General features: G+C 38.5%; 1 protein-coding gene across 1 annotated transcript in view; it reads left to right on the forward strand.

Moving 5' to 3' along the window:
• Window positions 1-25716, forward strand: part of TMEM156 (transmembrane protein 156) — a 56839-nt gene that overhangs the window by 25817 nt on the left and 5306 nt on the right. The window contains exons 2-4 of the mRNA XM_006895422.1: window positions 7147-7416; window positions 10812-11072; window positions 21410-21529. Coding sequence (XP_006895484.1) covers window positions 7147-7416; window positions 10812-11072; window positions 21410-21529 — 651 coding nt within the window. The remainder of the gene's footprint in view (window positions 1-7146; window positions 7417-10811; window positions 11073-21409; window positions 21530-25716) is intronic.

The raw sequence follows: 25716 nt of genomic DNA on the forward strand, positions 1-25716 counted from the left end.
TAGACCTGGGGGGAGGGATTGTAAAACAATGAAAGAATTTTTCTTTTACTTTTCTAAGAGGGTAGTGTACTAGGGGGGAGGGGAGAAAAGTGCAACAATGAATGAATGGGAATCCAAAGTATCTGTAAATTTCATTGAAATTAAGAATAAATTTTAAAAAAGAAAAAATTTACATCCTTGCTTTAAAAAATCCTTTGCATCTGAATTGCTCAATGAAATTCCATTTGAGTTCTTGACTGCTGCTTGCATGAGTATTGATTGTGAATTTAAAGAAAGTATTTAACAACTTCAGGATTTTTTCCTGTTTATTATGATGTTATTTCTTGGTTCAGTTATCAATAATTTCTGTTTTCTTTTTACTGAGATGCAATTCAAATTGAATTTACAGTCTTTAAGCTTTATTAGTGTGTACTGATACATACATGCATCTGGTGGGTAAGGAGCCGTGTCAACAACAACAACAATCCAAAGGCAGGTGATTCAAAACCATTCCTACTCCACAAAGATGAACATTTTCCTCCTGTGTGATTATCAGGCTCTGAAAACTGGCCGAAGAGTCAGTCATGAGTTGGTTCTGACTTGACTGCACATAACAACTGATACATATTTGCGTGTGTGTGTGTGTGTGAATGACACAGCCTTGCTTGCTGAAAGTGAGGAGCTCTTGAAATACTTGCTACAGAAGATCAAACACTGCAATCTACAAATGTATTGCATCTCAATGCCAAGAAAATAAAGATCTTCACCACTGGACCAATAGGCAATATTATGATGGTATGGAGAAAGGATTGAGACTGTTAACTACTTCATCTTACTTGGATCCACAATCAATAAACATTTGGAAGCAGCAATTAGGTGCTAAAGAAAGAGATGTATTGCACTGGGAAAGTCTGTAGTCAGGGACTTCTGAGGAGCAGTGATGCCAGCTTGAGGCCTATGGTGTGCCTGATTCAGGGCATTATCTTTTAAGTCACTTGTTAGGCACCTAAGAGCTGAACAATGACAAAAGAGGACAGAAGAATTTATGTCTTTGAACTGTGTTACTGGAAGAGTGCTAAACATCCCACGGAATGCCAAAAGAACAAGCAGATATGTCTTGGAGAAAGTACTTACAGAGTACTCTTTGGAGGCAAAAATGATGAGGTTTCATCTAACATATTTTCAGCATGTTGCTAGGAGAGACTATTCTGTGGAGAAGGACATGATACTTGAAAAGATGAAGAGACAATGAAAGAGAGGAAGACTCTCAGCAAGGTGGGTTGACAGTGATTGCAGTAATGGGCTTGAGTGTGTCAGAGATTGGGAGGATGATACAGGATAGGACAGGGTTTAGGTTGTTCAAATGGCCGCTGTGTGTCCTACTCGACTTGACAGCATCTAACAACAAACAACAACATATAATAGAAGTGCGAAGAAAAAGAAAGAATATATTCTATCATAATGCATGTGGTTAGGTAAGTTTATAGGTTGAAAGGATGATCGGCATGAAATTGACATAATGGTCATCTCTGAGAAAAAAAGATGGTGTAGGTAGGGATAAGGTGATTCAGAGCTGTTTTATCAACTGGTTGATAGGTATGTGGATATTTGTTCTGTTTTTAGTTAAATAGCCCATATACATTTTATATATATTTATACACGATGTATTTTTATAATAAAAGTTAGGAAAGAAAATGATAGTTGATTTCTTTACTCTTATTAGTTCTTGTTCTTTTAAAAGAGAAAATAATTGACTTGAGCATTTGCCCTGTGCTGTGGTTTATTTTTTGAATTCTATTTAGTATTCCACATACATCCTCTGAGAGATGGCAGTCTTAGTGCTGGAGTAATTACGGAATGCATTTCTAAGTCAGGTAGTGAGGATTTAGATGTCTGACTCCTAACAAAATTAATGGCAGTGGCTCAATTCATAAATCCTAGCCTATGGAGATGAGAATATAGCCCACCTGGTGACAGAAATGATTGAGTAGAATTTATTTATTTCCAAAAATGATATCAAGGGAGGTTGTGTCCTCTATTTATTTCTTTTCCAATTGAATTATTTAAAATTGAGCTTTAAAAACCATCTTAAAATGACTTCATGGCCACAGATAAAGAACAGTCATCAATTTTAGAAAGCCTACTTGGTCATTTATTGAATAAGAAGACCACAAATTGACAGTTTAAATTTCTCTATCGCCCTTCTAAGCCATGTCATAGGAATATAAATTCAAGAAGTTGAGAATTTCATAAGATCAGAAGTGTCAGCGATGAAATGAGATGATGACAAAATAAGTTTTTGTGTGTTTTTTGTAATATACAAAAGCTATCAATTATGGAGTTCCATCAGATTGTCTATTTTTGTCTTTGCTGTGGACATTATTACTGAAAGCAATAAATTTTTATTAATTAATTTCATTAGAACTCTTATTATAATAATTATGACTTAGAAAATTTTTATGTGAGTAAAATATATTTCCTCATTCCTCCAATAGGCCTTAATAGGAATTTAAGTATGACCCTTTCTACGGCTCAAAGTTAAATCAGAATTATCAGAAAAGGTGTGAATCAGGGGTTATCCTTTGTGCACATCTATTATGTGTGTAAGCTGAGCAAATAATTAAAAAATCTGGACAATGTTAAGAAGACTATGGCATCATGATTGGAGAAGACTCATCAACAATTTCCGTTATGCAGAAAACAACTTTGCTTGTAGAAGGTGAAGAAGACTTGAAGTATTATTGAAGACAATAAAACACTACAGCTTTCAATATGGATTACACTTCAATTTCAAGAAAATAAAAATTCTCACCACTGGACAAACAGGAAATATCGTGATAGAGAGAAGACTGATATTGTCAAGGAATCAAAACATATGTTACAGTAGACAAATGTGCTGTCATAAACCTCTTTAATGTGCTAAAGAGCAGTGGTGTCAATTTAAAAAGTAAGGTGTGCCTGATCCAAGCCATTGTATTTTTAGTGGCTTCATATGCATGTGGAAGCTGGACAATGAATAAACACAGAAGACCATAACCTTGAATTGTGGTGTTAGAGAAGAACACGGACCAAAAGAACAAGGGAACATGTCTTGAAGCAAGTGCAACCAATGTATTCCTTAGAAGCAAGAATGGTGAAACTTTGTCTCACTTAATTTGGACATATGTTCGGGAGGAACTAATCCTTAGAGAGGGCTAAATCATGCTGGTAAAAGTAGAAGATCGGTGAAAAGAGAGAAAGACCTTCAATGAGATAGACTACCACAATAGGCATGAACATGACAGAGATTGGGAGCTTGGAACGGGATAGGGCAAATTCCAGATCTGTGGCTTATAGGGTCACTGTGAGTTGTAACACCCAACAATAACCCAACAATAACATTGCTGTTGTTGTTATGTGCTGTCGAGTCACCTGCGACTCATAGTGACCCAATGTACAACAACACTAAACCCTGCTCTATCCTGTACCAATCTCACTGTCTCCGACTCACATACCCCCATTCCCCCAGTAACTGAATCAATCTATTTCATTGAGGTTCTTCCTCTCCTGCGCTGTCCCTCCACCCTCCCAAGCATGACGTCCTTCTCAAAGGACTGGTCCTTTCTTGCAACATGTCCAAAGTATGTCAGACGAATCTGCAAAATCTTTGCTTTCAAGAAGCATCCTGGTTTAACCTTCTCTAGGATGAACCTGCTCTTTTTCTTAGCAGTCCATGGTATGTTCAATATTCTTCTCCAATACCACAGCTCAAAGGCATCAATTCTTTCTTCTATCCTCCTTAGTCATTGACAACGCTCTGACCCATAACAAGTGATAGCAAAGACCATGGCCTGTATCAGGCACACCTTAGTCTCCAGAGTGACACCATTGCTCTTCAGTACTTTGGAGAGGTCCCTAACAGCAGACTTTCGCATCACAATACGTCTTTTAATTTCGGCTCTTGTGCGGTCGCTATGAGTCGCAAATGACTCGATGGCACATAACAACAACAACAACTGGTACCAAGAGTGTTGACTGTGGAGCCAACACAATAACATTACAGAAATGATTCTGAATGTAGAAAACCAGTAATTTATCATTAAGTACTAAAAATATATAATACTGTTAGGTGCCACAAAGGTGGTTCAAACTCATAATAACGTCTCTCTGGAGACTAAGGTCCGCCTGATACAGGCCATGGTTTTTGCAATCACTTGTTATGCATCAGAGAGTTGGACAATGACTAGGGAGGATAGATGGAGAATTGACGCCTTTGAGCTGTGGTGCTGGAGAAGAGTATTGAATGTACCATGGACTGCCAAGAAAACAAACAGATTCATCCTAGAGAGGGTTAAACCAGGCTGCTTCTTGGAGGCAAGGATTCTGGGGCTTCGTCTGACATACTTTGGGCATGTTGTAAGGAGAGACAGGTCTTTAGAGAGGGACATCTTGCTGGGTAGAGCTGGGACAGCACAGGAGGGGAAGACCCTCTATGAGGTGGATTGATTCAGTGACTGGGGTAATCGGAATGGGTGTGTCAGAGGCAATGCGATTGGCACAGGATAGAGCAGGGTTTAGGGCTGTTGTACATAGGGTCGCTATGAGTCACAAACGACTCGACGGCACATAACAACAACAACAACAACAACAATAGAATGAGACACTGCCCTGTGCCATCCTTGAAATCATTGGTTTGTTTGAGTCCACTGTTAGAATGACTGTGTGGTTTAACCATCTTGTTACAAGTTGTCTTCTTTTTCACTGACTCTCTACTGCATGAAGCATGATGTTCTTCTATAGGCACCATTCTCTCCTGATAATGTGACCAAAGTGTACGAGATGAGTTTCCCATTCTCACCTTTAAAGAGCATTCTGAGTGGCTATTCTTCCAAGACAGAATGTTCTTTTGCTTTTGACAGTACTTGGTGTGTAGTCAATATTCTACAACACTACCATTCCAATACATGAATTCTTCTTCATGAATTAAAATACATGAAGTCTCCATACTTATTGTCCAGCTTTCACATACATAGGAGCCAACTGAAAATACTGTGACCTGGGTCAGGCACATCTTTGTTTGAAAACTAACATCTTGGGTTTTAACACATTAAAGAAGTCTTTTGAAATAGATTTGCCTAATGTAACATGTCATTAGGTTTCTTGGCTGTGGTTTCCATGGGCTTTGGCCATACATCTAAATAAAATGAAATCTTTGACAATAAAAAAATAAATAAATAATAAATAAAAAAAGGAAAATTGGTGCCTTTGTGTTATTGTGTTGGAGAAAATTATTGAATACAATAGAAGAATAAACTTCAAAGGCAGAGTTAGTTATTTTTCCATGAATAATCTCTACTAGAAGAAGAGCCAGAATGCTCCTTAGAAGTGAGAATGACAAGATTTTGGTTCATATACTTCCTCATGCTATTGGAAGGGATCAGTCCTTTGGAGAAGGATATTATGCTTAGTAAAGTCGTTGTCATTGTTGTTAGGTGCCATTGAGTTGAGTATGACCTATAGTGACCCTATGAACGACAGATCTGAACCCTGTACTATCCTGTTCCATCCTCCCAGTCTCTGACACACTAGACCTTATTGCAATAGTCGCTTTATCAATTCATCTAGTTGACAGTCTTCCTCTTTTTATTGACTCTCAATCTTTCCAAGCCTGATGTCCCTCTGCAAAGAAAAGCCTCTTCTAGCAACATGCTCTAAGTATGTAGGACAAAGCGTTATCACCTTTCTCTCCAAGGGTCACTGTTGGCTGCACTTTCTCCAAGACATTTTTGTTTGCTCTTTTGGCAGTCTATGGGATATTCAGGACTCTTCTCCAACACCACAATATAAAGGCATTAACTCTTGTAAAGGGTCAGTTAAAAAGTGGAAAATGTTCAACAGGATGGATTGATACAGTGGTAGCAACAACGAGCCCAAGTATAGAAACAGATATGAGGATGATGTGTTGTTGGTGCGTACCGTAGAATCAGAACCGACTCAGAACCCTCTGGTGGGTTTTCAGAGGCAATTAATCACCTGGGAGGAGATTGCCCATCTTTCTCCCACAGAGTGGCTGGTAGATTTAAACCACATGCCTTTGGGATCCCAGTGCATCTTCTTACCACTAGGCCACCAGAGCGCCCTGTGAGGGTGATGTAGGACTGGGTACTTTTTGCTGTTGTACGTAAGTTGAAACCAACTTGATGGGACCTAAAAACAACAATAATATATTTGTCTTTCACTCAAAAACTCATTGCCATCAAGTCAGAATAAATTTATAGCTTCGTACCACACATCTTTGTGCTAGGAGTGCAATTCTGAGAGCTCTGGTGGTCTAGTGATAAGCTGCACTACAATCCCATAGGTACAAAGTTCAAATCTACCAGCTGTCCCTCAGGAGAAGGATGGACAAACTTCTCCAGTGCAACTTACTGCATTTACTGACTCTGAAAACTCGCTGGGGTGTGTGTGTGTGTGTGTGTGTGTGTGTGTGTGTGTCTGTGTCTGTGTGTGGGGAGGGAGGGAGGGAAGTAGAGAGAGAGAGAGAGAACAAGCTATGGATTGGTTCCAATTTGACGGCACATAACAAGAAGCCTCCAGAGAGCTCATTTAAATTTAACAGATGTTGTCAATATATATATTATTGAGGAAACACCGTGTACACTGCTATCCCAAAGGCAGGTGGTTCAAATCCTCTAACTTTTCTGTGAAAGAAAGATGGGTAATCTCCTTGCATGAGATTTAGAGTCTCTGAAAATCCACTGTGAGTCAGTTCCCACTTGATGAGTTGAGTTTGAGTTGTCAACTGATAAACTGAAAGGTATTGATTCAGACTAAGAAAAACCCAAGACATCATCATGGTGTTGTTTGAATGCCATTAGTTTCACATTGTGTCAGTGCAACTCCTTATGCACTAGGCGCCAGAAATCCCTTTTATTTAATAGGCATTTTTATTTCATTTTTTAAATTTCTTATTCATCTCTCATTTTGATTTGAATTAAGTGATTTGTTTTATCTGATTTCAAAATGTCTTTATATCAAGATCACTAATGTTTTGCATATTATATATGATGCAGCAAACAGCTTGTTTATCTTTTTTATTTGTCTTACAAAGCAGATTTTTAAAACGTTTTGTTTAGTGTACTGTTTTTTTTTTTTAAATACTAAAAGTGTTGTGTTTTCTCCTTTCAGAGGACTTCTTGGAGCTATCGTGTCTGGAAGCATGTTTACAAACTAATCTCACCTATTTACTGTCCTCATTAAATGTTTCTTTCCTGACTCTTCTGCAACCAGTAAGGGAAGCTCAGCTGATAAGAGGAATCTTCCTAAATTATTCGCACTTCGAAAACATCAGCAAGATTCTCCACAACATCAGGAGTGAATTTCAGGACTGCTCCTCGTGCTTGGTTTGTGAATGCAAAGGAAACATGGACTTTATTTCTCCAGAACAAACATCAAAAGGTAAACAAAAAATGAAAGTCAGAAGAAAATTGATGGAGGATCATTCACTTAGTCTGCTAAAAATGAATAATATATTCCAATTTTAAACTCAAAGCCAGGGGAATACTCTATGTTGTTGTCTGTAGGAAGCAACTTGCAGGGTCTTGGGAAATTACCCCTCTGAGTTTAGTTTCATTTATTGAAAACAAAACAGCTATTCTTGGTTAGTAGTGAAACATGCCAAAGGCTACACCACAAGAGGCCCTTAAAATAAAACATTTTAAAATACATCAAAATGCCACTGTTATTTACATATGTTTAATGGTTAAGAAATTATTTAGCATGTTGTCTTTGAAAATAATGGTTTCTACGGCATCCCTTTTCAGCAGGAAGTAGCTAAGAGAATATGCCATCCCCTTTCCCTTATGAATCAGGGTGAAGTCTCTCTCAGGGAGGAGTGATAGGGGATGGCAAAGGGCACACTGACAAAGGAGATTAATCAGAACTGGTTTTGACAAGCACTGTGGCAATGGGACAATTAAAACAGACTTTCAAGGGGGGGAAAAGATAGTAACAAACTGGAATGGGCTAGAGAAAATAGTGCAACATTGAATGAATGAAAATCCAAAATCTCTGTAAATGTTCATGAAAATTAATAACATTTAAAAATTTAAAATAAATAAAGGGGGGGAAAAGAAAATAATGGTTTCTTTCTTTCCCAAACAAATCTAAATGAAATTGTAGATTTTTTTAGAGAAAATCATGCTCTAATTCTCTTAAGTAGCTATTGAATCTGTGGTGCCGTTTCCCCCTTTTCCTGTTTAAGGGACTGTGTTTTTACCTGTCTGACCCTTCAACAAACTTTTTTTTTTCTTTTTTTTTTTTCAACAAACTTTTTGATGCAAAGATTTTTTGTCTTCATTTACTACTAGGTCTCTTATTCATAATGTAATGCCCGGCATATAGTTATTACTGTTGTTATTTACCATTGCATCAGAATCAACTCACAGTTGACCCACTGGTGGGTTTTCAGAGACAGTAAAACACGTTAGATGAGATTGCTCATTTTTCTTCCATGGAGCAGCTGGGGCCTTCGTGTTGTGTACTTTGTAAAATGAGTGAACAGATTTTTTTAAAACCCCAAATTTGTGTATTACCTGCAATGCCTAGCTGAACTTTGTATTTATTAATAGAAAACAGATAGGTGATCTTAACAGATATTATTTCATGAAATTGAATCTGTTTGGATCATTGAGAAATTAACTTGTTTGTAGTAATACAATAAACTCATGATGTCAGTGTTAAGTATCAGACATATTACTTATACTTTCTTCAGCCAGATTTTTTACTCTATCATTCCATGTTGATGTCTGTTCTGTTCTTTAAAAATTAGAACAAGAATTCTTTTCATTGACTTTGCTTGAAACACCATTGCCTTTCCCTGAGTTCTTCCTCAAGTTATACTGTAACTGTTCTGGAGTTCTGGTTTGAATGTCGCAGAAAGTAAATTATGGAAAATACCTCTATATAGAGAGTTGAGAAATGTTTTAAAAGTTGGTAGATCATTGGTGCTCCTTTTCTTTCTTGAAACGTGAAGGCAGTTGTCATAGTTGCTGTGAATGTCACTAAAAATTCAGTCTCTTGAAGCGATTTCAAGCTTAAATTCATTGTGGTAGAGTCACAATCAATCTTAGCTGACTCTGCATCAGGTTTCTGAGGTTGTAAAATGCACAGGAGGAGATTGACCAGCTTTCTCCTGCAGAGATGCTGGTAGTTTTGAACCACCAAAGAGGCATGGCTTTTGGGTTAGCACTCCAACTTCCCAAGGACTACACCACTAGTTATTTTATTATCATATATTTTCTGTGGGTCAAGAATTCAAGATGGTCGAAGTTGAGTATTTCTGACTTGGAGCATCTTAGACTGTTGGAGACAGTGAGGGCCTAAAACTGAGCAACTCTCAAGTAACTGGAGATGTATAAGTATCTCTCTCTTCATGTTGTCTCAGAGTTTTTCTATGTGGCCTTCCCACTTGAACGAATTTCCTTGCATAATGGTGGTCTTACGTATGGCCTGTAGCATAGGTGAGTGTTCAGTGGACCCGGTAGAAATTGCTTTGCCTTTTCTTTATTTTTCTAACCTAGTCATATCTCTGCATTATTTCATTACAAGCAAGCCATTAACCCCTCCAGATCCAAGGAGAAAGGTATTAAACTCTACTTATTTATGGGTGGTGCTGGCAGCAAAATTTTAGAATAACATTAGGAAAAGGGAAATATTGTTGTAAGTATTTGGGAAATCAAAAGCTGTCCAACAAAGCTTTGATGGCCTACTAAAAAAGGAATTTTGCTTCCAACCCAAAGGCAGGTGGTTCAAATCCACCAGCTGCTCTGACGGGGAAAGATGAACAATTTTCTCCCATGAATTTATAGCCTCTGAAAACCCACTGGAGGGTCAGTAAAGAGGCAGTTCTGACTCAATGACTGGAGAATGTCTGTGTCTTTTCTTTGGGTCATTCTAATCCTATTTTGACACTGTGGCCATGTGGTTCTTACTTGTTGTTGTTATGTGCCGTCGAGTCGTTTCCGACTCATAGCGACCCTATGCACAACAGCCCTAAACCCTGCTCTATCCTGCGCCAACCGCACCGCCTCTGACACACCCATCCCAATTACCCCAGTCACTGAATCAATCCATCTCATAGAGGGTCTTCCCCTCCTGCGCTGTCCCTCCACCCTCCCAAGCATGATGTCCCTCTCCAAGGACCCGTCCCTCCTGGCAACATGTCCAAAGTATGTCAGACGAAGCCCCAGAGTCCTTGCCTCCAAGGAGCAGCTTGGTTTAATCCTCTCCAAGATGAATCTGTTTGTTTTCCTGGCAGTCCATGGTACATTCAGTACCCTTCTCCAGCACCACAGCTCAAAAGCATCCACTCTCCTTCTGTCATCCCTAGTCATTGTCCAACTCTCTGATGCATAACAAGCGATTGCAAAGACCATGGCCTGTATCAGGTGCACCTTAGTCTCCAGAGAGACACTGTTGCTCCTGAGTACCTTTGAGAGGTCCCTAACAGCAGACTTTCCCATCGCGATACGCTTTTTGATTTCCTGACTGCTGGTACCAAGAGTGTTGACTGTGGAGCCGAGCAACCTGAAGCTGTGAACACTCTCAATCTCTTCGTCATCCATCCTGATGCTGCCAATTGGTCCAGTGGCAAGAATCTTTGTCTTCTTGACATTGAGCCTTAGTCCATTTTGAAAAACCCCTCATAAACTACTTTGATTATTACTTTCAGGGGCACTAACTTCTTTTTCCAGTGGTCTTCTACAATAAGGGGAGATTTAATTTTGAGTTTGTTCTGTTTTCCTAGTATTTATTACTGCTTTGATAATACTGCTTTTTTGCTCTCTTTTCAGTTCTTGTCATGAGTGGATCAGTGTATGAGAACACAAGTGATTTCCATTTACCTTGTCAACATCTTAATGTCACTGTTACCTCGATAGTCGATCACTTGGACGAACATGACACTACCTGTCATCTAAATAACCACTCTGGAAATTCAACAACTGCAATGCAAGATCCAACTATGGGAAAGTCTAAAAAACATTCTTGTAGAGTTGCAGAGGACCTGAACAGCTGTGTGCACATTTCTTTGCACTTAAAAATGGATGCCAAAAGTAAGTTTTAAAGGTAATCAGAAAGAAAATGGAACAGATGTATACAAGGAAAATGGCATTCAATCACTTAAGGTCAAACAGGGGAAGATATTTGTTGATGAAATGATAGCCTGAAAGTGTGTTTGCCCCTTTAGCTATATATTTTTCTTTCAAAATGTCCTTTCTGTTGGTCTTGGTTCTAACTTGAGGCAGGAGAGGCATTTATGGGCTATGATTTAAGGAGCTGGTGTAGTCTATAGTTAGTCACTCTGCTAACCCTAAGGCCTTGTGTCTCCACACACTGGTTTAAGTCCATCAGAAATTTCCTAGGAGAAAGAGAGGAGTTCTCCTACAGTTATGATTTGCAGCCTTTGAAACCTGATGGACAGCTTGTATCTGACTCAAAGTGACTTTGAGTTTGTTTAGGTTCCTTTTTGTGTTTAGAAACCCCCTCCATTCCAGAATAAATTTTCAATGTGTTTATTAGCTGTACTTCAGGTAATAGTACCATATGAGTTTTTATACAATCAAAATGCACTAATAATATTTGGTAACTAGAATGCAAAAGTTGGAAACAAAGAAGAAAGACTGGTAGTTGGAAAATATGGCCTTAGTGACAGAAATGAAGCTGGAGACTGTCGAACCATCAAAGGAAGACAAAAGAAATACACAGAGTCATTGTGCCAAAAAGAAAGGATCAACATAGAATCATTTACAGAAGTTTATTAATAGCAAATGCCTTATTTAAAAAACCCAGTGACTATACATATGAACCTCATCTGATGAATGACGTGGGGATCAGTTTGACTACATCTGTGGAATCATCAGAGAAGCTCAACATTAGCAGTCAAAAACACATCCAAGAGCTGACTGTGAAACAGATCATCAACTATTAATGTGCAAGGTCAAATTGAAGATGAAGACAATTTGAAAAATCCACAAGAACTAAAATATAAACTTGCGTCTATCCCAGTTGAATTTAAGAACTATCTAAAGAATAGATTTGACATACTGAAGACTAATGACTGAAGACTAATGAGTTGTGGACAGCATCAAAGACATCATCCCTTAAGAAAGCAAAAGATCACTACAAAGATAGGAAAGAAAGAAGGAGCAAAATAGATGTCAGTAGAGACTCTGAAACTTACACTGAAATAAAAAGAAGTCAAACAAGGGTAAAGGATGCTGAAGTAAGAGAACTGAATTTAAAGATTTCAAGAGGCAGTTCAAGAAGACAAAGCAACTGCTTCTTGGCTTTGGAGCTAAGATCAGGTGAAGAAGACAAAGCAAAGTATTATAATGAAATGTGTGAAGAGCTGGAGTTAGGAGACCAAAAGAGAACACGCTCAGCATTTGACAAGCTGAAAGAACTTGAAGAACAATCTCAAGTCTTAAGTTTCAATTGTAAAGGGTTCATTGGACGAAATCTTGAAGACTGTCGAACCATCAAAGGAAGACAAAAGAAATACACAGAGTCATTGTACCAAAAAGAAAGGATCAACATAGAATCATTTCCAGAAGTAGTAACCATCAAAATGGTAATGACAGAAAAAGTCTAAGTTACACTAAGGACATTGGGGGCAAAAAATAAGATCCTAGGAGGTGATGGAATATCATTTGATGTTTTTTCATATGCAGGTACAACCCTAGATGTACTTACTGGCTTATGCCAAGAAATTTGGAAGACAGTTTCCTAGACAACTCACTGGCCCACTACAAAAAAATGGTGGTCCAACAGAATGCATAAATATTAAACAATATGGTTAACATCTCATAAGAGTAAAATTTTGCTAAAGATTATTAAAAAAACCAGCTGGAACAGTATATTAACAGGAAACTGCCAGAAATTCAACTAGATTGAGAAAAGGCTGTGTTATGAGGGATATAAATTCTGACATCAGATGGATCTTCACCAAAAGCAGGGAATATCAGAAGAATGACTATGCAAAGATATTTGACTGTGTGGATCATAACAAATTAACATTGGAAAGAATAGGAATCCCAGAACTTGTAACTGTGCTAACGAGAGATCTATACCTAGACCACAAGTGGTTATACAAATAGAACAAGGGAACACTGCATGGTTTAAAGCCAGAAAAGTGTGCATTAGGGTTGTATCCTTTCTCTATACCTGTTCAATCTATGTGCTGAGTAAACAATCCAAGATACTAGACTTTATGATGAAGAATGTGGTACCAGGATTGAAGGAAGACTCATCAACCATCTGTTTGCAGTAAATGAAGGCTATTTGAAGCACTTAATACAGAAGATCAAAGGCTATAGCTTTCAAATTGGATTACATCTCAATATCGACAAAACAAAAATCTTCACCATTGGACTCAAGCAACATCGTGATACATGGACAGATGATTGAAGGTACCAAGTTAATTTTACTTATATCCACAATCAATACTCATAGAAGCAGCAGCCAAGAAATAAAAAAAATGTGTTAAATTTGAAAAATCTGCTGTCAAAGACCTCTCCAAAGACCTGCATTATAAGTTTGAAGACTAAGGTGCACGCTATCATATTTTCAAGTTGGATAATGAATAAGGATAATAGTGGAAGACTGATGCCTTTGACTTGTGGTTTTAATGAAGAGTATTAAGTATACCATGGATTGCTAAAAGAACAAACAAATCTGTCTCGGAGAAAGTCCAATCAGGGTGTTCCTTATGGGTGAAGATGGGTAAAATCTGTCTCACATACTTTGATTATATTGTCACAAGGGGCCAGTCCTTGGAAAAAGACACCGGAAAGGTAGAGGGTCAGAGAAAGTGAAGAAGAACCTTGAGGAGATGGATTGACATGCTGACTGTAACAATGGGCTTGAAGGTTGTAGAAAGCATAAGGATGGTACAGAACAGGGCAAGACTCCTATCTGTTGTTCATGGAATAGCAATGCATCTACAACAACAATAAATTTCTTGGATATTAAAGGGTTAGATTTCTTTTCAAATGTAGATATCCATGAACATTGTGATAGATAGACTATTAATCTTACAAAGCATTGATTTAGCATATCTTCCCTTAAGTTAAGGAGCCTGGGCGACTTAGTAGTTAAAGCACTTTGCTGCTAACAGAAAGGCTGGTGGTTCAAACGTGCTAGCTGCTCTGCTGGAAGATGAGGTAGCAGTCTGCTTCGGCAAAGAAACATAGTCTTGGAAACTCCAACAAGGTGTTCGACTTAATTTACCTATAGATCACTGTGAGTTGGAATCCACTTGATGATGGCTCTGGGTTTGGTTTTAGGCTCTTACTGCAGAGAATGCAGAGAGTTAAGGGAAATGAGACTTTTCAAGTAGAGAGCAATAGAGACAAGATCAGGCACAGACTAGATGCTTTGGTTACTGGAGGACTCTGCGGGAAGAGCAGAAGCCCAAAGATAAGTAACTATATATATATATCTTGATTCTATTTAAGGCTGATTAGCTTTCTAGTCACCCACTTTTGAGTTACTGCAATTTACTGTTTCCACTGACTAAGCAGTATGCTCTCACTTCACCCATAAAATCCACTTCAGGAGAGCATCTTACGACATAAGCACTTAATGAGTTCCTGCTGTATGCTGGGCACAGTGCCAGGAGCTGGAGGCCCAGAGGCAGATGAACAGTAGAACAGCCTGGGAAAGGGAGACACCGCACATAAACAACTTGGTGATGCCAGAGCTTAGCTAGAGCCATTAGCTGGGCTGCTTGATACACTGGGCATATGGAAGCATTTCAGGTGGCTTTGCATCGCTTTTCTAAAGCTTTAAGATTCCAATGGGGGTTGATCTTAAGCATTACTATGATTTTAAAGTAATATAAAAATGGTGTATGCATTTCTAAGCAAAATGTATAATGGTGTCTGCATTTTTAATTGAGATATAAGGCTTCAAAGAAATTCCTCCCATGAGTTACTTTGCTCAGGAAATTTAAAACTTCTGCAATTAGTGATAATACAAGGAGTGTGCACCTATGTGTATTTATCTGTGTGTGTATGTGTGTGTTAGATAAAGAGAGAGACAGAGACAGAGAAAGGGAGAGAAAGAAAGGGAGAGAGAGTGCATGTGTGTGTACATGAATGTGTGTGGCAGGGGTGAGGATGAGAATTAGAGAAAATGTGAAAAGAAGACATCAATTCCCTCTTCTGGTTTAAGGCGTGGTGCATAAAAAGTTCTAGGATGTATTGCATAGAGAAACTGACTATACAACATTGGGAAAGCAAAGAAGTTTGAGGTATTAATAGTTAAATCTTTTACATATATAATAGGTAATGAATATAGTTCATATATACGTGTAAATGTACATTCGTATAGTCATCTATTTGCTTTTAATTTTCATCTACAATATAAATAAAAAGAATAATTTATCTAATTATTATTTTAAAAGAATTTTCGTGCTCATTAAAAAATTTATACATTCTAGATTCCATTCAAAGTGAAATAATAGTGAACAATCTTTTGGACTGATAGGGCTCTATGAGGAGGAGTGTGGCATCAGGATTGGAGGAAGACTCATCAACAACCTACATTATGCAGATGGCACAACCTTGCTTTCTAAAACTGAGGAGGAAAATGCTTGCTGCAGAAGCTCGAGGACTGTAACCTTCAATATGGATTGAAGCTCAACATGAAGAAAACAGATTCTCACCACTGGGACGATTGGCAGCATCATGATAGATAGTGAAGAGATTGTGACTGTTAGCGACTTTAGTTTGTTTGGCTCCAAAATCAACAGTCTTGGTACCAGCAGCCAGGAAATCAAAGATGAATTGTATTGGGAAAATCTGCTGTCAGAGACCTCTCCAGAGTGCTGAAGAGCATTGACATCAGTCTGGAGACTAAGGTGTGCCTGATCCAAGCCAGAGTATTTGCAATTACTTGTTATGTGTCAGAAAGCTGGACAATGACTTGGGGTGATAGAAGGAGAATTGATGCCTTTGGTTGTAGTGCTGGAGAAGGGTATTGACTATACCACGGACTGCCAGGAGAACAAGAAGCTTTCGTTTTGCAGAGGATGAAACCAGGCAGTTCCTTGGAGGTAAGGATTCTGAGGCTTTGTTTGACATACTTTGGGCATGTTGAAAGGAGGGACCAGTTCTTGGAGACAGACACTATGCTTGGAAGAGTGGAGGGATGGCACAGAGAGGAAGACCCTCGATGAGATGAATTAATTCAGTGGCTGGAGTAATAGGGATAGGTTTGCCAAAAACAATAAGATTGGCATAGGATAGAGCAGCAGGGCTGTTGTACATCTGGTTGCTATGAGTCGCAAGTGACTTGATAGCACATAACAACAACAATTCAAAATTAACTCATTGTCATTGAGTCAGAACCAACTCATAGCTGACTCTCCAGTGGGTAATGGTGGGTATAATTTAATGTTGTTTTGTTGTTGTCGAGTTGCCTGTGACCCATAGTAACCCTATGTACAGCAACTCTGAACCCTGCTCTGTCCTGAGCCAGTTTTACTAATTCTGACACACCAACCCCCGTTGCCCCAGTTTACTCTGTCAATCCATTTCATCTGGAGTCTTTCTCTCCTGTGTTGTCCCTCCACCCTTCTGAGCATAATGCCCTTCTCCAAAAACCAGTCTCTGCTGGCCACGTGTCCAAAATATGTGAAATAGAGCTTAAAAATCCTAGCCTCCAAGGAGAAACTTGGTTTCACCCTCTCTAAAACAGACCTATTTGTTTTCTTGGCAGTCCATAACATGTTCAAGACTCTTCTCCAGAAATTCGAAGGCATCGATTCTTCTTCTTCTTCTGCCATTTTTAGTCATTGTTCAGCTCTCTGATGCATAGCAAGTAATTGTGAAGACCACGGCCTGCATTAGGTGCACCTTAGTCTCTAGACTGACGTCATTGCTTTTCAGTAGTCTGGAGAGGTCCCTGATAGCAGATTTTCCCACTGCAATTTGTCTCCTGATTTTCTAACTGCTGGTGTTAAGAGTGTTGATTGTGGAGTAGAGCAAGCTGTAATTGTTAACAACCTTGAGCTCTTCTCCATCTATCTGGTACTGCCAATTGGCCTAGTGGTGGGAATCTTTGTCTTCTTGATGTTGAGCTTCAATCCATATTGAACACTACGGTCCTTGATCTTCTTCGGCAAGCGCTTCAGGTCTTCTTCAATTTCAGCAAGCAATGTTGTGTGATGAATTATATAAAATACAGTGTATGATAATGATTGCATGAAACAATGCAAATGAAGGAAAATTTGAAACACAAGGTATTTGAATTTTGTATGCAAACCAGTATAAAACACTTCTTTTTTAAGAAAAGCATTTGCAATGTAAAACAAACCCCCCAAAAACCAAACAACTACCAACAATCCTACCCAGCAACTTGCTGTTTTTAGGTCCTGCAGAGTCTAGTATGACTCATAGCGACCCTTTGAACAATGAATCTGAACCCTGCCCTTTCCTGTGACATCCTTATCTGGCAGGTAGTTAAAGCTAACTGTAGTGAAATATGGTAAATTTACTGTGGAACAAAATTGAGCCCATGCCTTTGGGACTTTTCCAGATTTCTCTTTGCCCTTGCTTCCCTCCAGGATGGCAGCTGGGGAGCTGATAGTGGGAAAGTGCCTAGCAGGAAGGAGGCAGCTCTCAGGAAGGGCGACACACTCTTCTAAAATCATGCTGGTTCTTGATCAGCGTACTGGCTAGGCTGGTCCCAACCCTGTAGGTTCTTCTATTTTAATTTAAAGTTGATAAAAGTTCTGTTTTTCTTAGCTTGATCCATATATCTAGGGAGGCTTTACTGCTACTACAAGTCTTCTAAGTCAGTTAATTTCATGTTTTATTTTTTTATTCAGTGACAAAAATGAGTCTGGACCAAAGTTGAACAGCATGAGATGGTACTGGGATGTCCAAATGCTTCCCAGTCAACCTCTAGCCTTACTCCACTTAGCTTCTTCTCAGTTTGACAGACAAGGTGAGGGGGTGAGGGGAATTGGAAGAATCTGGTCTGAAAAACAATATATTCAAATTTTGTAAGTAAACTAGTATAATAAAAAATAAGCTAAGTAAAAAAAGAAATGTTGAATGCCCATTTAATTTATACCTACTCATGGGGGAAGCTTTTGTTTAGGAAACACCCAGATCATGAATCCCACAAAGTCAGTTCCTCAAGATTATCAACAAGTTATACTTCCTGATAAGTTGAATAAGTTGTTGTTATGTGCCGTCGAGTCGCCTGTGACTCATAGTGACCCTATATACAACAGCCCTAACCCCTGCTCTGTCCTTTGCCAATCTTATTGTCTCTGACACACCTACCCCCATTAACCCAGTCACTGTATCAGTCCATCTCATTGAGGGGTTTCCTCTTCTGCAGTGTCCCTCCACCATCCCAAGCATGATGTCCCTCTCCAAGGTCTGGTCCCTCCTTTCAACATTTTAAAGTATGTCAGACGAAGCTTCAGAATCCTTGCCTCCATGGAGCAACCTGGTCTCACCCTCTCCAGAATGAATCTGTTTGTTCTCTTAGCAGTCCATGGTGTATTCAAATCTCTTCTCCAACACCACAGCTCAAAGGCATCGATTCTCCTTCTATCATCCCTGGTCATTGTCCTGCTCTCTGATGCATAGCAAGTGATTGCAAAGACCATGGCCTAGATTAGGCATACCTTAGTCTCCTGGCTGACATCTTTACTCTTCAGTACTTTGGAGAGGTCTCTAACAGCAGACTTTCCCAATGTAGTACATCTTTTAATTTCCTGGCTCCTGGTGCCCAGAGTGTTGATTGTGGAGCCAAGCAAACTAATGCTACAAACAGTCTCAATCTCTTCACCATCTGGCATGATGCTGCCAATCAGCCCAGTGGTGAGAATCTTTGTTTTCTTGATGTTAAGTGTCAATCCATATTTAAAGTGGCAGTCCTTGACCTTCTGCAGTAGTTATTATCTATGCAAAGAAATTTGAAGGACAGTTAGTTGACCGCTCACTGACTATAAGAGATTCATATGTGGGTCCATTCCAAAGAAAGGTGATCCAGCAAAATGCAGAAATTACAGAGCATTATATCCAAAATTTTGCTGAAAAAATTAAAAATGGTTACACTACTACACTGACAGAGAGCTGCCAGAAAATAAATGAATTTAAGGTTATCTTTGCTGATATAAATTGCATCTTGGCTTAAAGCAGAGATTACATTGAAATTTACCTGTATTTTACAAATCATACTATATATCATGCTATATATTTTGTAATAAATTATGGATAACATTGTGAAAAATGGAAATTCCATAATATTTAATTAAGTTCATGCAGAATCTGCACATAAATCAAGAGGCAGTTGTTTGATAAGAACAAGGAAATACTATGTGATATGAAATCAGGATAAGTGTATGTCATGATTATACCTTTTTTAACATACTTGGTCAGTCTTTACGCTTGGCAAATAATCCCAGAATCTGAACTACATGAAGAAAAACATGGTGTCAAGATTGGAGAAAGATCTGTTGACAAATTGATATTTAGATGACATAGCCTTGCTTACTGACAGATAAGAATACTTGAAGCACTTACTGATGAAGTTTAAAGATTATAGAATTACATCACAACACCAAGAAAACAAAAATCTCACAACTGAGCAAATAAGCAAAATGGTAATAAAGGAAGAAATTATTGAAGATGTCAATTGTTTCAATTTTTTGGATTCAGAATCAATACTCATGGAGGTAAGAGTCAAGAAAAAAAATGGCATATTATACTGGACATCTTGAAGTAAAAGATCTCTCAAAATTCTTAAAAGCAAGGGTATTCCTTTGAAGATTAAAGTATGCTTCATCCAAGCTATGATATTAACAAATGCCTTATATGCATACATCTAAGTGCTGGACAAAGAATAAGAAAGATTGGAGAAGAATAGACACCTTTGCAGTAGGGTGTGTTCACTGTCAGGAGAATGAACAAATTCATTGTAAGAAGCACTTCTAGAATTCTTTAGAAGGGAATATGGCAAAACTTCATCTCCTGTACTTTGGGCATGTAATCAAAAGGGAGCAGTCCCTGAAAAAGGACATTCTATTTTCCAGTAGATTAATATTTCAGTCTAAAACATGATTCCACCTCCCAACCCCCACTTCAGTTCTTTCTGCTTGAGGAGTGGTGAGCAGGTCGCTTCCTTTTGGTTGTCTAATTATTGGTTTTTGCATATTTAATTATACAAATTATGCAAATACAAGATAATTATTGGTAATGAGAACGCAAAAGTTGGAAATATAAAAAGATCAGTATATGGAGAAATATGACCTTAGTTATAGAGCTTTGCAAGATCAACAATCCAGTATTCGTCAGAAATAGAAATAATTCTTTTTCAACAACATAGGTGGTAACTATGTCCCATACACAGGGACCTTGCCAGAGAGGGTACACAGTAATTTAACTGGCTACATCTGGAAAAAGAGTTAATAGAGAACAGGACAAGGATCCAATTGTGGAACATATTATCAAATGCTTAAATTCAAGTTCAAATTGAAATGAAGGCAAATGAAAAATGTTATTAAAAGTCAAAGTATGTATGGCCTTCAATATATCTCACCTGAATTGAGAGACAATCTCAAGAAAACATTTGCTACATTGAACACTAATGACAGAATATCAGGTGAGTTGGGGGATAACATCAAAGACCTTGTACATGAAGAAAGCAAAAGGTCATGGGGAAAAAAGACAGGAAAGGGAAAAAAGTTCAAAATCTATAACAAAAGATACTCTGACTTTTTTTTACATAGAGCAGCTAAAATGAATGGAACAAATGAAGAAGTAAAAGAACTGAACAGATTATTTCAAAGGGTGTCTCAAGTAAAGAACTAGAAATGAAAATTACCAAATCTAGGCCAGGGTAAATTATATGCTTCATTAATACATGTACTTGATCTGATTACTGAAGTGCAAGCCACTGAACCACCTAGTACCCTGCAGAGAGATGTTCTAAAATCCCCACATGACTCATATGCCTTCATCTGGCCCTCTGTCTCTAGCTTCCTCAGTTTCTGTATACTCACTCCATTGCTGCTGATTTGAGCATCAATTTTTGTGCTGATTGACCTTGCCAAAACTGATCATTACAAATGTCTCTGAGATTTTGCCATGGTCTTAACTCAGGTATAGTAACGCTGATGACATTGATAGCATAACCTAGAACTAAAACTGACCCTACAATTCTGAAACAGGTCCCTAAAGTCTCTTGGTAGTTTTCTTATTTCTTATTATGTCAGGAAGGATTCAGGAGAGCAAGAAACTTTGTGATGTTTAAACACTTAGCTTTTTAGTTAAGGGTAGAATATGTTGTAGCTTAAGCTATACTTCTAAATGGCCTCTCATCTGTTGCATCATTTTATTATATTCTCATAATATTTTTTTCTTTACAGATTTCATGTGTTCCATGAAGATCACTTGGTATATCTTGGTGCTATTAGTTTTTATACTGATAGTCATCTTCATTACTCTTAAAATACGCGAAGGCCATTGGAGAGTACAAAAATGGCAACGTAAGTGTTTGGAACTAAAGCCATCATTTGAGACAGTCTATTTAGTTTCAAGGGAATCTTAATTTTAACCATGAGTGTAATCCACCTGAGTACATCCAGCACCTACTCAGCAAGGCCCACTTGTCTGTTAGTGAACATTGGCTTCGTGCTTGAGTGGTGAACAAATTTCAGTGCAATGTCTAGACAAAGATGCGCTAAGAATAAAGACTGACACGTATTTCTGTAACATCAACTAAGAAAACCCAAGCCCCAAACAAAACAATCCTTGTTGTTGTTGTTATGCGCCATCGAGTCGTTTGTGACTCATAGCGACCTTATGTACAACACCCCGAAACTCCGCTCTGTCCTGTGCCAATCACACTGTCTCTGACACTCCCATCCCAATTATCCCAGTCACTGAATCAATCCACCTCACAGAGGGCCTTCCTCTCCTGCGCTGTCCCTCCACCCTCCCAAGCATGAAGTCCCTCTCCAGGGACCGGCCCCTCCTCACAACATGTCCAAAGTATGTTAGACGGAGCCTCAGAATCCTTGCCTCCAAGGAGCCACTCGGTTTAACTCTTTCCAGGACAAATCTGTTTGTTTTCCTAGCAGTCCGTGGTATTCTCAATACTCTTCTCCAGCACCACAGCTCAAAGGCATCAATTCTCCTTCTGTCCTGCTTGGTCATTGTCCAACTCTCTGATGCATAACAGGTGATTGCGAAGACCATGGCCTGTATCAGACACACCTTAGTCTCCAAAGAGACACCATTGCTCCTCAGTACTTTGGAGAGGTCCCTAACAGCAGACTTTCCCATGGCAATGCGCCTTTTAATTTGCTGGCTACTGGTGCCAAGAGTGTTGACTATGGAGCCAAGCAAACTAAAGCTGTGTACAATCTCAATCTCTTCACCATCCATCCTGATGCTGCCAATTGGTCCAGTAATGAGAATCTTTGTCTTCTTGACATTGAGCCTCAATCCATATTGAAAACAATCCTATAGATCACAATAATTCAGTCCCTTTGTGCATAAGGTTGTCATGCTGTGGAAGTAGACTCAATGACACAATGGCACCTAACAACAACGCTGTGTGTTGGTGCTAATTCTAAGCACCTTAAGTGATAGAGGCATAAGTAAGACATAGTGCCAACATCCAGGGAGCTCCATGTGTCTCTCTAGTGCTCAGGCAAGTGGCTTAGGAAGAAAAGAAAGAATAGATGAGTAGGAAGGAGCAAAGAACTGGATGTTGAGATGTGGTGAAACAAAGGCTCAGAACAGTAGTGGTGATACAGAGTGTCAGAGTTGAGAATGTTAAGCAGGAGTGGTTCTAAGTGATGAACAAGACTGGAGAAAATCTTTAATCATTGTAGGAGTGTTAACAGATTGATGGAAGGTTGGGCTAAAGTGTGTAATTGTAAATCAGATATGACTAGGGAAGAGTTACAAAGTCGCATTCAGACGACAGAGACTCAAAGTAGAGTCACCCTAGTCAGAAGCAGATTGAGTAAATTTTTCAGGACCTTTAACTTGCTGGTGTGGCATGACTCAAAGTGAGAAGAAACAGCTACAAGTATTCATTAACATTAAAACCTGAAATGTGCAAAGACTGAATCTGTGAAAATTGGAAATTCTCAAAATGTAAATGGAATGCCTAAAGGTTGATATCCTAGACACTAGTGAACTGAAATGGACTGGTGTTAGTAATATCCCCACTGTTCTAGAAATGAGAAATTGAAATGTAATGGTGTCACATTCATTATCAAAAAAGAACTTTTTAGCATCTATGCTGAATACGATACTGCCACAGACAAGATAATATCCATATATCTGCAAGGAAGATAGTTAATATGACTATTACTCAATTTTATACACCAATCACTGAGGCCAAAGAAGAAATTGAAGGTTTTTTACTAACTTCTGTAGTCTAGAAATGATCATACGTGCAATCATGATGAGTTGATAATTACTGGTAGCTGGAATGTGAAAGCAGGAGGATCAATAATTGAAAAATAGTGTTTAGTTGATAGAAATAGTACTGAGTTTGTATGATAGACTTTTGCACTACTAACAACCGATTCATCTGTTGCTAATTTCCTGATTCCTCTCTCTCTCTCTCTCTCTCTCTCTCTCTCTCCATCTCTATATGTCATTTCCAACCGACAATTTCTACAATGCCTATAATATAACCTCTGGGAGCTATGGTGGCCTAGTGGTAAGAAGCTGTGCTGTAGTTCCAAAGGCATATGGTTCAAAATTCACCTGCTGCTCTGCAGAAGGATGGGCAATCTCCTTCCATGCAGTTAACTGCTTCTGAAAACCCACTGGAAGATCAGCTTTGGGTCAGTTATGACTCAATAGCACACAGCAACAACTGATTCTCACTGAATCTTTGGAAAGAACGTTATATACGTGGGCCTTGTCAGATGGAACACAGAAGAATCCAATCAATTACATCTGTGGAAAGGGAGAGACGGTGGGGAAGAAATCATATCTAATCAATAAGAAAAAGATCAGAGGCTGATTTCCATGCAGACCATCATTTGCTTCTATGCTAGTTCAAGTTGAAGCTGAAGGAAAAGAATCCACTAAAACGAAAGTATAATAGTGAGTATATCCCACATTAACCTAGAGACCATTGCAAGAATAGATTTGACCCCTAGGAGTTTAATGATCAGAAATTAGATGAGTTGTGGGATGACATCAGACACAAAATATGCAAAATGTCATTAAAAAAGAAAATCAAGAAAGGAAAAAGCCCAAGTGAATGTTTAAGAAATTCTAAAACTTGTTCTAAATGTAAAGCAGCTAAAGTGAATTGAAGAGACGACAAAGTCAAAGAGCTGAACTGACAATTTCAGAGGGTGGCTTGAGAAGGCAATGTGAAGTATTGTAATGAGTGTTGAAGGACTTGGAGTTAGAAAAACCTGAGGAGAGAACAAGCTCAATATTCCTCAAGAAGAAAAAAAATTAAGTCTTCAGTCATCATATAGAGGGATTCTATGGCCAAAATATTGAATGATGAAAGAAATGTAAGAAGAAAATTGAAGAAATACACAGTCACTGTAACAAAAGGAATTGGTAAATGTGTGAATATATCAAGAGATAGCAGATTATCAAGAACTAGTGGAACAGATGGAAAAAATTTCAAGATGCACTGAAGACATTAGTGAAAAAATAGGGTTTTAGGGATTGATGAATACCAACTAAGATTCTGAAGCAAACAGAAGTGCTGAATGTGTCCACTCTTCTATGCCAAGACATTTGAAAGACAGTTACTGATCTCAAAGATAAAAAGATCCACATTTCTTCCTGTTGGAAATAAAAGTGATTCAACGGAATGTAGAAATTACCAAACAACATCAACATATCATGTGCAAGTAAAATCTTGCTGAGGAAATTATTAACAAATGTTACAGCAGCAACATCAATAGAAAAATGTCAGAAATTCAAGCTGGATTCAAACAAAGACACAGAAAAAGGGATATTGTTGCTGCTGTCTGATCGTGACTAAAAGCAGAGAATGTTGTTGTTGTTAGGTGGCATCGAGTTGAGTATGACTCATAGTGACCCTACGTAGAAAAGATCTGAAACCAGTTCTGTCCTGCACTATCCTCATACTTCCTGACACACAAAGCCCATTGTAGCAGTCACCATGTCAGTCCACCTCGTTGAAGGTCTTCCTCTCCTTCACTAACCCTCCACCCTTCCCAGCATCCTGTCTCTCTCCAAGGACTAGCATCTCCTAGCAATATGTCCAAAATATGTTAGGTGAAGCCTCACCATTCTTGCTTCCTAAGATCACTCTGGCTGCACCCTCTCTAAGACATATCTATTTGGTAGAAGTTTGACTGTGATCATAACAAATGATGGATCAGGTTGCAAAGGATGAGAATTCCAGAATTCTTACTTCTGTTCATGTATAATACACACAAAGATTAAGAGGCAGTTGTTATAGCCAAACATGGGATACTGAAAAATCAATAAAGTTGTGTTTTGCAGTTTTATCATATTTACTCAACATGTGTTCTGTGCAAGGAACTGAACTATATGAAGAATAATGTGCCATTAAAATTGAATGATCAGTTCTGCATATAGACTGAAAAGACGTTGAGACAGAATATATCCCTGGCATTTCTAGATCCATCCTGAAATACAATGTGGTGAGTGACAGGATAATATCCATATGCATACAAGGAAGTTCAGT

This window comes from Elephantulus edwardii, unplaced genomic scaffold (genome assembly GCF_000299155.1).
Source record: "Elephantulus edwardii isolate Elephantulus edwardi_28Jun2011 unplaced genomic scaffold, EleEdw1.0 scaffold00167, whole genome shotgun sequence".
NCBI lineage: Eukaryota > Metazoa > Chordata > Mammalia > Macroscelidea > Macroscelididae > Elephantulus > Elephantulus edwardii.